Source organism: Barbus barbus, assembly GCF_936440315.1.
Source record: "Barbus barbus genome assembly, chromosome: 49".
Classification (NCBI taxonomy): domain Eukaryota; kingdom Metazoa; phylum Chordata; class Actinopteri; order Cypriniformes; family Cyprinidae; genus Barbus; species Barbus barbus.
In genome coordinates, this window is record NC_136727.1 from 19,225,480 (window position 1) to 19,240,596 (window position 15,117).

At 37.5% G+C, this 15,117-nt stretch overlaps 2 protein-coding genes across 2 annotated transcripts; one reads left to right on the top strand and one right to left on the bottom strand.

Annotated features, from left to right (window-relative positions):
* Nucleotides 1–9: 9 nt before the first annotated feature.
* LOC306867427 (uncharacterized protein) lies at nucleotides 10–1,599 on the top strand. The gene is made up of 2 exons (XM_079413072.1): nucleotides 10–70; nucleotides 737–1,599. Exon 2 carries the CDS (start codon nucleotides 772–774, stop codon nucleotides 1,315–1,317), a length of 546 nt encoding a protein of 181 aa, XP_079269198.1. The 5' UTR covers nucleotides 10–70; nucleotides 737–771; the 3' UTR covers nucleotides 1,318–1,599.
* Nucleotides 1,600–7,498: 5,899 nt separating this feature from the next.
* On the bottom strand, nucleotides 7,499–14,111 carry LOC306867655 (intestinal-type alkaline phosphatase-like; the record flags this gene model as incomplete). The annotated part of the gene is made up of 11 exons (XM_079413449.1): nucleotides 7,499–7,764; nucleotides 8,277–8,393; nucleotides 8,879–9,063; nucleotides 9,153–9,291; nucleotides 10,750–10,819; nucleotides 11,254–11,379; nucleotides 11,481–11,653; nucleotides 12,465–12,639; nucleotides 12,726–12,841; nucleotides 13,827–13,943; nucleotides 14,033–14,111. The coding sequence occupies 11 exons, from the start codon at nucleotides 14,109–14,111 to the stop codon at nucleotides 7,499–7,501; spliced, it is 1,563 nt and encodes a 520-aa protein (XP_079269575.1).
* Between the last annotated feature and the right edge of the window lie 1,006 nt (nucleotides 14,112–15,117).

Below are 15,117 nucleotides of genomic sequence, written 5' to 3' on the forward strand. Positions count from 1 at the left end.
AGTGACCGTCGCCATGTTTGTTGGGGCTGTAAGGTCAAGCATAGGAGTCACTCATATGCGTTTTACCAAGGTAAACTTCATCCGTTTTAACAATGAGTATCTCATAAATGCGACAGAGGTATCATAATGCATATGAATGGATTTCAGTCAGGGTAGCGCTATATTTAATATTTGACAGGAATGAAAACGAGGCTGTACATTGCTCTCAGTGTTGCCAAGTTTTCCCGCGGAATTGGGCTACTTTAAAGTGCCATGAAATCCTAAACACATTTTTTGAGATGTTAACATATATGAATGTGGTGAGTGGGGCGGGGCCGAGAGCCGTGGGAACGGAGCGAGGCCGGTGGAGTGAATGATAATGAGCGACACCTGCGACACTCACCGGTCTCCAGTCCCACGGAGGAGCTCCGGAAGGATAAAAGGAGGAGTATATAATGTGTGTGAGAGAGTATTGTAAAACAGGAAAAATTACAAGTGAAGGCTTATAATAAACCTTACTCTTAAAAGCGCTCTTTTATTTCCTTCTTGGACAACAAACCAATCATAGTCTTCAAAGGACTGTGCCATAGCTAGCAAAGGGGTCGGCCCCGCCTCCTCACTAAGATAAAAGTTTTTGTCTTTTCCTCACTCAGAGTTGCTCTCAGATTGGTCCTGAATCACTTTTAAGCTAAGACTCCTAGTTAGAAATTGTTAAGCTAAATTAGGAGCTCTCTAAAAGGATTCTTATAATCTTTAGGAATTTGGGGGCTCAACACGCTCAAAACTGTGGAGATGATTGTGGACTTCAGGAGAAACCCCCCTGCTCTCCCCCCACTCACCATCATGAACAGCACTGTGACTGCAGTGGAGTCATTCAGATTCCTGGGCACCACCATCTCTCAGGACCTGAAGTGGGATATTCACATAGACGCCATTGTGAAAAAGGCCCAGCAGAGGCTGTACTTTCTTCGCCAACTGAGGAAGTTCAATCTGCCTCAGGAGCTGCTGAAACAGTTCTACTCTGTCATCATTGAATCCATCCTCTGCACTTCAATAACTGTCTGGTTCAGCTCAGCTACCAAATCTGACCTCAGAAGACTACGGAGGGTAGTCCGGACTGCTGAGCGAATCATTGTTACAACCCTCCCCACTCTCCAAGAACTGTACTCATCCAGAGTGAGCAAAAAGGCTGGTAAAATCACTCTGGACCCCTCATATCCAGCACATTCCCTCTTTGAACTGTTACCATCTGGTCGACGTTACAGAGCTCTGAGCACCAGAACGACCAGACACAGGAACAGTTTCTTCCCTCAGGCAATCCATCTCATGAACATCTGAACTCTTAACAATAAACATGAAACACACAACACTATCATACGTTTTTATTTTTATTTTACACCTATGACATTTCAAATTTGCACCTAACATACCTGTACATACAGAATTGTCTATTTTGTATATTGTGTTTGTGCTATTTGGCACATTGTCCATTTTTGTATATGTGTACATTATTATTTTTATTTTTAAGTTTTATTTTAAATTTTAATTTTTTCTACTGTCACTAAAACAAATTCCTTGTATGTGCAAACATACCTGGCAATAAAGCTCATTCTGATTCTGATTATTCATGAGAATGAACTCTTTTGATCCAATCATTGCGCTGTATGATGCATGAGCGGAGAATACAAATCTCAAGAAAGAGCTTTGCACTGTGAGTTCATCTCTGTAAACATGACCGTAATAATAATATAGCAACACGTGGAGCACGCATGAGAGAGCGGTTTCTGCGCCGAAGGCCACGAAAGACCAGTGCTGAAACAGGGGGGTATCATCACACTTTAACACTGTTACCGCAGGTTGAAGCGACACCAATAACGTGATATTTAGCTTCTGCAATGCGACGTTTACCAGGGAATCCCGCCAAAAAAACGTGGATGTGATTTTTTAATGGGGGACCCTCCTCGAAATGAGATTGGGCTAGTTTTGGTCTAGTTTTGAGTAGCAATTGGGTGGGTTTTGTTGTGAAAACCTGGCAACCCTGATTGTACTGTAGTTTAACAACATGCTGAAAAATTTCAATAGACAAAAACGCCATAAAACAGTTTTGGGCATTGTGAGTTGAGAGTTACTTGGTCTGGGTTATACAGTAGTACCATTGTACACACTGTATCAACATTTTCATTCATGTAAAAATATGACGTCTTCTCTAAAAGTTGTGGCCATTAGCGAAATTTCGCAGGCAAAAGGGTCCGTCGTCTACTGTAAATAGTGTAGCGATGTATGAAGCACAGCTTACACAGAAATCATTTTCAAACCAATCAGTTTTCTGTTAGTGAATCATGTGCTCAACTAAACCCGATGTGAAATCTCCTTGAGGAAACTCCAGACAGGATTCTCGCCCGCGAAAATTCGCCGAACAACAGTAAATGTTTGCATTTGTGCAGCAATAGAACATAAAAATGAAGCTAAAAGTCATAATTACAGGGATGGTACACCAAATATTGCAGGAGGCCACCTTGAACTATAAATGAAGCGAAGAAGAAGAATATTGGACGTGTGTAATTGAATTTAGGAATTTTAGAATTTGCTAATAGAATTAATTATTTGCATGTTTTTCATTGCCTGAGAACAACTTTTGTCAGTAAACTTGATAGTTAATAACTAATAATTGAAGGGTCTTTTACACAACACTGTTTTCAAAAGAAAATTGAAAACTTTTGATGTGTTTGGGCCATTCATTTCCACATCAAAGGTGTTTTGAGGGGCCTGAAAAAGTGCAGGTCTCCGTGTAAACGACAAAAATGTGAATTTGTGAAAAAGACAACATCATGCAAATGCATATTACGTGTTAAGTCTGTAGCTTTGTGCACATGTGCATAGTGTATATATATATATATATATATATATATATATATGAACTGTTATATATATATACATGACTGTTTATATATACAGTATATACATATACATAAACTGACATCGCCACCTACTGGACTGGCATGAATAATAGAGCGTCTTTCACGGATCTGGATGAACGGGGATAATTTTGACGTTTTGTTGTCTGTACGCAAAATTCACCCGGCGCAAATGCTTATGTTGGTGTGTAAATGTACCCTATAAGACCTTTTGCTCAATATTGCAATCCTCTGTTGTCTCCTAGTGAGGCAAAACAAACCCAGATCTTCTCAGTTAACAAGAATTAATTTAGGCTTTCATTAGAAATCCAGCAGACCTTGATGTCTGGATGCATGTTATATAAATCTATGCATGTTATATTATGTAAGTATGTTGTTCAAGAGCAGCCTATAACAGTAATTTCAAGGCCAGAAGGCCATTTGTCCATTAAATCAATGCTTGTTTGTGGGCAGGTTGTGTAAAAACATCCTCAGTTGTGTCATTGTTCACCTCTCAAGTTAGTGGAAACGTGGGCTGAGGGTTTTCAGAGAGGGTTGCACAGACCCCGCCACTGCTCCATTTCAGTTGCAATAACAGTATTTGACAGTGAAACTTCATGAAAATAGTTGCTCATCAGAGACCACTGATGCTCTAAGGCATGTAGACTACCTGAAACAGTCTGAAGATACAGGATTATTTGGTTTGATTCAGAAATGTTTCCCAAACTGAAGGTCTCGATCACCACCAGGGGTCAGAGTTCTCTCACACACCAACATTTACCAGCATAAACCAGTCTAGAAAAGCATTGCAACTCATGCTAGTTGGCAGGGGTTTTTTTGTTTTGTTGTTTGTTTGTTTTTTGTTTTTTTGTGCAATGTGTCTGCCTGCAAAGTCTGGCTCACCACAGCCCAGTTCACTATAGATGAAGATTTCCGCAGACACAGACGTTATGAGATGACTGATGGACTGATTAACTATAGGGTGAGGAGGCTGTGCAGAATGATCAAATGAGCGGAGAGTGAGGGATATTGTATGATGGTTCTTTCCCATTATGACTTACAAATTGCAGTGTTTGTAGAAAAGTGCCTTTTTTACCTCCATGTGTCTTGAAATAACAGAAACATCATGCAAACAATCCCTGCCTGAAATAAAGTAAAGTAAAAAGTAAAGTAAAGTCGTGACGTATTGTCAAGTATGGTGATCCATACTCGAAATTGGTGCTCTGCGTTTAACCCATCCAAGTGCACACACACAGCAGTGAGTAGTGAACAAATGCACACACACACACACACACACACACACCGTGAACACACACCCGGAGCAGTGGGCAGCCATGCTGCGGCGCCCGGGGAGCAGTTGTGGGTTCGGTGCCTTGCTCAAGGGCACCTCAGTCGTGGTATTGAGGGTGGAGACATTGAGCGCTGTACATTCACTCCCCCCACCTACAATCCCTGCCGGCCGGGGACTCGAACCCGCAACCTTTCGATTACGAGTCCGACTCTCTAACCATTAGGCCACGACTTCCCTATATAAATAAAGCCTATATTCAGTTGCATTTCAATTTTCACGTCTGTTGGACTGTACCCTCCGTAAACAGGTAAATAAATATTATTTTCTTTAGTAAGTGATACAAATATATATATCTAAAACTCTAATATATATATATATATATATATATATATATATATATATATATATATATATATATATATATATATATATATATATATATATATATATATATATATATATATATATATATATATATATATATATATATATATATATATATATATATATATATATATTAGAGTTTTAGAGGTCAGAGAAAAGTGCTATTTTGATTTACAGACTTTAACCTTTCATTTAAAATAATATTTTGAATAATTTAAAATATAGCTTTTATATTTTTCAGTAAAATCTCAAAAATGTTAAATTTTTCATTTAAAATCTAGGTGGAAAAAATGCATTTGGAAGGAAGTGAAGGAAGGATATACAGTTGTGGTCAGAATTATTGGAACCCTTGGTAAATATGATCAAAGAAGGCTGTGAAAATTAACCTGCTTTGTTAATCCTTTTGATCTTTTATTAAAAAAATTCACAAAAAGCTAACCTTTTATTGGATAATAAGAATTTAAAATGGGGGGAAATATAATTATGAAATAAATGTTTTTCTCAAACACACGTTGGACACAATTATTGGCACCCCTAGAAATTCTTAAGAGTAAAATATCTCTGAAGTATACTCCCATTCATATTCACAATTTTGAGCACTCCAGGGTGATTATGAACATGAAATTATCCAGCCATGGCTTCCTGTTCCACAGAAATATAAATAGGAGGAAAAACAAAGCCCAAATTCCCTTAATCATCCATCACAATGAGAAAAACCAAAGAATAGATTTCTGATGTGCAGCAAAAGATAATTGAGCTTCACAAATTAGTGAAGTGGCTTTAAGAAAAGAGCTAGAGCAGTGAAAATCCCCATTTCCACCATCAGGGCAATAATTAAGAATTTCCAATCAACAGAAAATGTAATGAAACTGCCTGGAAGAGGACGTGTGTCTATATCGTCCTAATGCACGGTGAGAAGGAGAGTTTGAGTGGCTAAAGACTCTTCAAGGACCACAGCTGGAGAATTGCAGAAAATAGTTGAGTCTCTGGGTCAGAAAACCTTAAAAAAAATAGTCAAACAGCCCCTACATCACCACATGGTGTTTGGGAGGATTTCAAGAAAAATTCTCCTAGCTCATCCAAAAACAAACTTCAGCATATTCAGTTATCAGACAGGACTGGCACTTCAAATGGGACTGGCTTCTATGGTCAGATGAAACTAAAAAATGAGCTTTTTAGCAGCAAACACTCAAGATGGGTTTGGTGAACACAGGGATAAAAAGTACCCCATGTGTACAATGATATATACTGCTGTATTTGTGATGTTGTGGGCCTATATTTCTGCTGGAGGTCCTGGACATCTTGTTTAGACACATAACATCATGGATTCTATCAAATACCAACAGATAAAAAATCAATAAGTGACTGATTCTTTTAGAAATCTTATAATGGGCCGTGTTTGGATCTTCCAACCGTACAATAATCCAAACACAAACCTCAAAAACAACACAAAAATGGGTCAGTGAGCACAAAACCAAGCTTCTGCTGGCCATTCCAGTCCTCTGACCTGAACCCTGTAGAAAATGAGTGAGGTGAACTGAAGAGAAGAAGCTGTGAATCTGAAGGATCTGGAGTGATTCTGGATGAAGGAATGGTCTCTGATCTCTTGTCAGGTGTTCTCTAACCTCATCAGGCATTATAGGAGAAGATTTAGAGCTGTTAAACTGACAAATGGAGGTTTCAAAAAGTATTGAATAAAAAGGTGCCGTTAATTGTGACCAATGTGTATCAGAGAAAAACATTTATTTCATAATGATATTTCCCCCCCATTTTAAATTCTTATTATCCAATGAAAGGTTAGCTTTTTGTGATTTTTTTAAATAAAAGATCAAAAGGATTAACAAAGCAGGTTAATTTTCACAGTCTTCTTTAATCATATTTACCAAGGGTTCCAATAATTCTGACCACAACTGTAGAATCTCAGGTACAAAAATAGCCTTTCTTTTATACTTTGCAGTTTCAAAACATACTATTTTTAATATTTTTTCAAATTTATTTATTTACACTGTAAAAAATTTCCCTGTAAAAAAAAGGTAATCTACTGGCAGCTGTGGTTGCCAGCATCATACTGCTAAATTACAGTAGCATACTGTAATGACAAAACAGCATTTTACTGTTTATTTCAAAAAATTTAGCACAATGTATTTTTACAGTATGATGCTGGCAACCACAGCTGCCAGTAGATTACCATTTTTTTTACAGGTTTTTTTTTTTTTTTTTACAGTGTATTTATTTATTTTTTAATGGATTTTTTTTTTTTCCCCGACAGATTTTTTTAAAAGGTGCCATGAGGTACAGGATGGATGAAGGTGAACGGTGGTTTGAATCTGTTTAATGAGGCAGGTCATCTTCCAGAATGGTGTGCAATGGACACACGAAAAAAGGTTTATAGTTGAATTACAGTTTTAAAAATATCACATTTCACAATACTTTTAGTGATTTACATGTTTTCCTAATTTGAAACAATAGCACAGTTGATATGTTTCAAACTATTTTTTTTTTACCTAAAGATAACACCTGTTCCCAATGTCCACAATATATTTATTAAATATAATACTCAGCATTGTGAAGGTGAATATTACAAACGTAAATTTAATCTACACAGAGATTTATTTTATTACATACATTAGCATTTATTCAGTATGTTTAGGGTCACTAAAGAAATGTGAGTACAATGTAAATGCAAGTACATCTTCTTGGATTTGCCAGATTTTATTGGCATACATTAATCAACATTTGCCCAACACTTATTCATGTCCTCACAGAGGATCTAAATGATATCTCTCTCAACCAACATTAATTGCACTGTTAACATTAAACACTGATCCAGTGCAGAACTTATGTATCTTGCCTGTCAGTTGTCTAAATGTTGCAGTTGAATGGGAAACCTGCAGATGTGTTGTGATTTAAATATACTGTGTAAAGTGCACCTCACCCTGCTTTAGTCACATTATATGAGGGTGGTGAATGAGGAGAGCAAGCTCAGAATCAGAACCACGAGGCTGAACTGAGTGCAAACGCCATAGTTTTCTAGCTGGCAGTCGGTGTAGGGCTCAATACAGGCAGCATAAGCCATAGCATGAGGAATGTAGCTTTGCTCTTGGACTCCGTGGAAGAGGTGGGCCATTGGGCCTTTGGCGAAAATAGCAACATCCTCAGAACCATGAGTTTCTGAATCTAGAGGGACAGCAGCCTGCTGAAGATATTCATCACTGCCTGGAAAAAAACATATTAATAAATTATATTATACAGTTATTAATTCATTCACCATAAATGAAAAAAAAAAAAATATATATAACAAAACTCGTACAATACAGTGAGGTTTTAAAGTTCAAAATTACTTTCAAAATTAAAAAAGCACCATGAAAGTACAACTCATTTGCTATATTCTAATTCTTCAGGTGTCATATGATAAGTCTTCATGAAGCCTCCATTCACTTTCATTGTATGAAAGAGTTCAGTTTGGAGATTATGCTAAATTTCTCCTTTTGTGCTTCATTGAAGAGAGAGAGACATAGAGTTTGATGAAAAAAATTGTATCTTTATTTATTTATTTATTATTGAATTATACCTTTTACGTAAAATAAAAGTTTTGTTTCATTTCCTTGCAGTAACACGCATAACCACAAGATGGGACGTCTGCAATGCCAAAACATTGAGCTTGTGCCATGCACTTAAAAATGCTCTTCTGCACCTGAGGGAATGACAATTAACCTCATAAAACTTACTTGAGGTTGTTGCATTCATGTCAGGACGAGTTCCATCCGCAATCTGGTATCCTGGACCGTTCCCGTAAAGTGCATTAGTAAAGCTCTTGCCATCCTCAGCTTTTGAATAAGAAACGCCTAAAGACAAAAAGGTACATAAATCATTCGTAATCCCCTAATACAATCAAATGTGTTCTTGCTGAGAAAAAATGGTATTTCTACTGCGCAAATATTTTGGAGCCCAAACAGAAATCATTCAACACCCCATTTAATTTATTTGTATTTGTATTTTTTGTCATTATTTACTCTCCATCATGTTTTTCCAAACCAGAATGGCTTTCTTTCTTCTGTAGAACACAAAAGAAGATATTTTGAAGAATGTTTCAACAGTTTATGTTCATACAGTGAAAGTCAGTGGGATTCAAAACATCAAAATATTGCAGCCCAATGAGTTTCATTGGATAAAACAAGTCTTCTTTTGTGTTACATACAAAAAAAAATGAGTGAATGATTTTTGGTAAACTATCCCTTCAAGCCATGTACAGTATATAGTTACAAAAGGTGTGGACATACAAGTAAGTTTGGTGTTCAGCAGCTCATCAAAGAATATTGTGTTTGCGTACCTAGAACAGGATTGCCCCTGTAAGAGTAGCCGCCAAAGGAAAACACATGGGAGTGGTCAGCAGTCACCACGGACAAGGTGTCGAGTTCACTCGTCAGCTCAGCCGCCCGCGCAATGGCCCTGTCAAATTCCACAGCCTCCGTCAAAGCGTACTTGGCCTGCCCTGCGTGATGGCCGTGATCTATTCTCCCACGTACAGGAAAGAAAACACACAAATATAAGTATGCTCAACACATCTTATGGGCTACGCAATGGAAACAAGACATGATATCAACTTATCTTCCACAAAGAGGTAGAATCCTTTTGGGTTTTTGCGAAGAATCTTAATGGCTTTTTCCACCATCTCAGTCAACGATGGGTCCATTGAAGGATCGCGTTCCAGCTCGTACCTGGTGTCCTTTGGCTCAAAAAGCCCTGAGCACAACAATAAAAACAAACCACACTGAGAATATCTGACTTAAAATCTGAAATATATGTTTGTTTGTTTTTTTACCAAGAAATGTGGTTAAGTAACTATCGAAAATAAATTGTTGTTATGACATAGACCAGTGGTTCGTCGCAACCTTTTTTTCCAGGGGACCCCTATTTAAAAAAAAATTCTATGAACATTTTTTTACGACCCCCATTTAAAAAACAGTTGTTAAGTTTGGAATAAATACAACAACAGCAGAAACATTAATTACGTTACATTACACTACTGGTCAGATTTTTGTTGGATGATTACAATATTACAAGTGAGTGAAGTTACATACTGCCAAGTATGGTGACCCATACTCGGAATTTGTGCTCTGCATTTAACCCATCCAACGTGCACACACACAGCAGTGAACACACACACACACACCGTGAACACACACACCGTGAACACACACCCGGAGCAGTGGGCAGTCATTTATGCTGCGGCGCCCGGGGAGCAGTTGGGGGTTCGGTGCCTTGCTCAAGGGCACCTCAGTCGTGGTATTGAGGGTGGAGAGAGCGCTGGACATTCACTCCCCCCACCTACAATTCCTGCCGGCTCGAGACTCGAACCAGCAACCTTTGGATTACGAGTCCGACTCTCTATCCATTAGGCCACGACTTCCACATGACATGTTATCTACTAGCGCGTACTAATAAAGTTTTAAAATGATACTTCACATTTGTGACCCTGGAGCACAAAACCAGTCTTAAGTCGCTGGGGTATATTTGTAGTAAAAGCCAAAAATACATTGTATGGGTAAAATTTATGGATTTTTCTTTTATGCCAAAAATCATTAGGATTTTAAGTAAAGATCATGTTCCATGAAGATATTTTGTAACTTATACTTTAAATATATCAAAACTTAATTTTTGATTAGTAATATGCATTGCTGAGAATTTCATTTGGACAACTTTAAAGACAAAAAACCACAGATGGGCTGAATGAAGATGTAGATCGACTCTCAGACAGCAGGTGGCGCTTATGGGACAGCAGAAATAGAGCTGTTTCTCATAAACAAAGCAGAGCTGCGCTTATAAACACTGTTTTATTTGGCATTACACGAAGGAAAGATGAAAAATAAAACAGATAGCCTCATTCTAAAAGTGTTATTTCTAGATGTGGAAGAGTCATGTAAATTGATAAAATAGTCAAATTCTATTACCATTTTTATGATAAATTAAAAATTTTCTACCCAAACTTAAATATTTGATTGGGTAGACACTTAAAAAAAATTCTAATCCTTGATGCTTTTCCAGTAAATACATTTAATAAGGATTAAAACTACTGGAAAAGTCATGGAGCCTTTGAATGTTGTTGTGGACAGTGGGGGGCTTCGGAGTCAAAAAGGTTGAGAACCAGTGACAGAAACTTTATACCGTAGGTTTCCCTCCAAATGGAGGAGGCGGCCTTACCCATCAAGTAATCAGTATTGTCCTCTTTGACGGCATCAAAATCTTTTTTATTCCACACATATTTGGCATTCTAAAGAAAAAAAAAAGTTTGTTGTTAGGTGTAGTTCATATTGACTCATCCTCATGTTGTTCTAAAGACTTTCTTCCACAGAGTACAAATGGAGTTAAGCCAATATGTGAACCAACCAAATCTGCCATTGGAATGAATGGGAGTGGGAATGGATGGCTCGAGTCACGCATTACAGAGCCTTTAAAGTGTCCTGTCAGTCATGACATGGTGTTGATTCTTGTGACAAACTGAATATGGACATGCATGAATGAGATCTGCAAACGGTGCACGATATGCACATCGACTTGAATTTCTACACAAAATTCCTCATTCCAAGTATGGAAAAGAGCAACCAGGATATTCTTCTAAACATCTTCTTTTGTGATCCATATATATATATTTATTTTCACGAGTTCAGAATTTTCATTTGATTATTTTTGAGATGTTTGACTTACATTTCTGTTCCTTAACCACACATCAACTAGGTTTGTTTTGTCCTGTCGGCTCCCCGTAATTGTGGAGTATTCAGGATCAAACGTTTCTTTGGGAAACATGTACTGCCTTCCGCCACCTAAAATAACCTACAATAAGATAATAGAGGGATTTCACAAGCAAGGCTGTTGTCACCGACTTATTATCTATAGTTCAATGCTGTGCAAGGTTTACCTGTTTTGGGCCTTACATTAATATCAGTATTATGGACGAGTTGGTGCGCGATGTCCTTGCATCCACCTGTGATGGCATCAGAGGGCAGCTCTTTATCGCTGTACCAGCCTCTTTCAGGGGTGTGGGAGTAACTGGCGGCAGGTGATGCATGCTGGACACGTGCCGTGCTCACTATGCCAACAGACTTCCCTGGAAAATGTACAACCAGTCCAAGGTAATTATTATAAGCAAATTACGTAACTGCCTTCAACCTCATATCAGCCTCAACTCATCCTTTAACCATTAAAAGATATCAGTGATAGTACAAAGGGTTCAAAGTAGCAATGTTCTACTGTTTGAAAATGAGTCACTAGTTGATAGTCGTAATTAGGAGAAATAAAGTTGAAATAAAGAAATTATGATATAAGTTAAAATTTGTATATAAAGCGGTAACTGTGAGCTACTGTAAAGTCACAGTTATAAGAAATAAAGTTGAAATTATGAAATATAAAGTTCAGAATGTGTGATATTAAGTTGTAATTGTGATAAAGTCACAATGATGTGAAACAATTGTGAGGTAAATAAGTTGCAATTGAGATATAAAGTCCCATTGTGCGATAAAGAAATAAAGTCATTGTTGTTGAATAAAGTTGAAATTATAAGATAATAGAGGTTTGTGAGACTGCGTCAATAAGGAAAATGTTGATATGAAGTCACGTTGTGAAATATGAAGAAATAAAGTCACTATTGTAAGAATTAGCTGAAAGTTGAAAGATATGAAACCGCAATTGTAATATATATAAAATCACAAGGTATTTTTTTTCTATTAAATAGATGTGTATTCCATATGTACCCCCCCCCCCCCCCAGTCCCTAATTCTGCAGTTTTGAAATCATCTTTACATGCAATATACATTTCAAATTTCAAAAGAATTGCACAATATGTTCATATGGTTAACTATGAGAAAAACCACTGCATTAATGGGTTAACTGTCCTGGTATTTGGTCTTCGTTGCCATTACCTGCCATCTTTGCCTGATGCAGAATTGATTGGACCTCATTGCCTTTAGCGGAGCTGCAGTCTTTGCGGCGTGCAGCTGCACTGAGACCCAGAGTCCCATAGTTTGCCTTCACACCGCAGAGATATGCAGTGGCTGTTGCTGCGCTGTCAGGCATCTGCTGATCGACATTGTAGGTCTACACAAAAACAAACACAGTATCATTAAGTGTACTCAGATCTATCAGTCTCTTATGAAACAATCTAGCCAGTGTGTTTTCTGCACCTTGGAGAGAGCGAGATGAGGGAACGTGTCCATGGCTAGGACACTCTCCTCTCCTGTCTTCCCTTCCAGCTGTCCCTTCATAATTCTTGCTGCGGTCACAGTGCTGATTCCCATGCCTTATTGTATGTCAAAAAGAACACATTGCACAACTTTAAGGCACACAAGACATACTGTATTCATTAAAAATGTATTAATACATCTAAGTTTGCTATAGAGGCATGTTTCTGCCACTGAATAAAAAATAATAAGGATAATTGCGACTTTTTGTCTCACAACTCTGACTTTTTTTTCTAACAGTTGCAAGTTAACATTAACATCTGATTATCTAATCTAAATCCACTGTGCAGTTTTTTCTTCTTCTTCTGTCCTTGATGACTGTTACATGTTAAATTGCACCATGTGACCCTAGTGAGATCTTGGGTAAAAGACAAGGCAAACTATGCAATGTCAATTGCCATTTATATCAGAATTTGTGACATGCTTATTAGGACTTTGGTCACTATAGCATAATATGTAATAACAATGTGTCACCTTTATAACAGTGTTATAACAGTCTCTGTGTAAATTAATCAATTCATTTTAATTCATTTAATAATTTTATTTCAGCCTCATTTCAATTATGAAACAACTGTTAATAGTTTTAGCTTTAGTTAGCAATAAAAACAATGGTTGAAATCACTCTCAGGATGAATTTTATTCCAGGAGATAAACTATGAAAACACTGACAGCCAATCAGAATGCGCTTGAGCATTTAAAGTCCAGACGACATAATTGCAGCATGCACAAACATTATTTTCTGTGAGTGTGGATGCCAATACATTTATCGTTATATTCATCTTAATAGTTATCGTTATTGATGTGAACGGACCTTTACATTGCAGAACTGCAACCCAAAATTCAGACACTGCCAGAAGTTCATCGCTTCTATTTATTTAAGATTTATTGTAATGGCAAATCAATTTTGACAAATTCCCAAAATCTAGAAATGTCTAGAAGGCTAATGTGTGGTTAAAATTGTGCAATACATACTGGATTATTAAACAGAACAATGCAAAAACAAGAAATAAGAAAAAAAATTGAATTAGTTTCTATTTAACTCACCATCTCCGAGGAACAGAATGATATTTTTAGCACGGTGCAGGTTGTGCTTCATGGAGAGGGATGTATGAAGAGCCTCTTTAGCCTTAACATACCAAAAGTTTGGGTTCTGCTCCTCCTCTTAAGATTGATTCCAGGAAAGAAACATTGTTTCATTCTATTTGTTTGGAGAGAAAAAGAATAATTGTGAACTGTGGAATAGCACTTACCAGGAATAACGGAGAAACATCCATCAAATCCTACTAAAACAAATATTCCAATAATCAGAAGGGTCTGTTGCGTGGCCATGGCTTGAGTGACTGCAGCAGCACTGACAGCTCTGTCAAACTATTTGATACCCTCCTGTTTATAGTCTTCTCTCAGAACAAAGGTCATTTGTATTTCCCATTCCCTCTTTTGCAACATCAACTTTTGACCACGTACTGATAATTAGCGACCGTATGATGTGATATGGATATATAATGATATGAATATTGATTTGAATGAATTAGTGTACTTTTTTATATTCATTACTGAACTGTTCTTTACCAAAATATACCACCAGTAACTGAACGCATTGCATTACTGGTCTATATCCTCTCTGTTTTGCACTGTTCTGGAATTAACTTATCTGCACTGAACTGAATGATTAAGTTCAGTACTATACTGATCTAAACTGTTCTTTACTGAACTGTTCTGTTCAGGAATTAACTTATCTGCACTAAACTGAATGATTAAACTCATCTGTGCTTTTCTCTTCCGAACAGTTGTTTACTGAATTGTTCTGTTCTGTTATGTACTGAACTGCAGCAAGTGCACTATTCTGTTCTTCACTGAACTTGTCACGAATCCGGTTCGTGGTCTTATGTCCACTCGCCATCAGAGGTCGCTCCTCCATCATATTGACTCTCACACCACACAGACTGTTACATATTACCCTGGACTGCATTTCTCATCATCCATTGCACTAAGCACACACAGCTGTCTCAATCACTCGCTCACCTGAAAGCTATTACACTCACTATATAAAACACACTCAGATCCCGCTGTAGTCGCTGAGTATTGTAAGCACTTATCTCAACCCTTGTTGATAGTTTCTTTACGGAGCCTGTCTTAGTATTCATAGTCTTAGTCATAGTCTTAGTCATTAGTCTTGCCTTGCCTGTTTCGGATTGTGTTTTCCCCTGCCTTATTGTTGTGTACCTGGATTATCTCTCTTTGCTTTGCCCTTTTGAATACTGTTCGTCGATCGAAGACCCACGCTTGTCCTAGGATTACTCTTTGCCTCATCATGTGACTGTTTGCTGTGTATCGA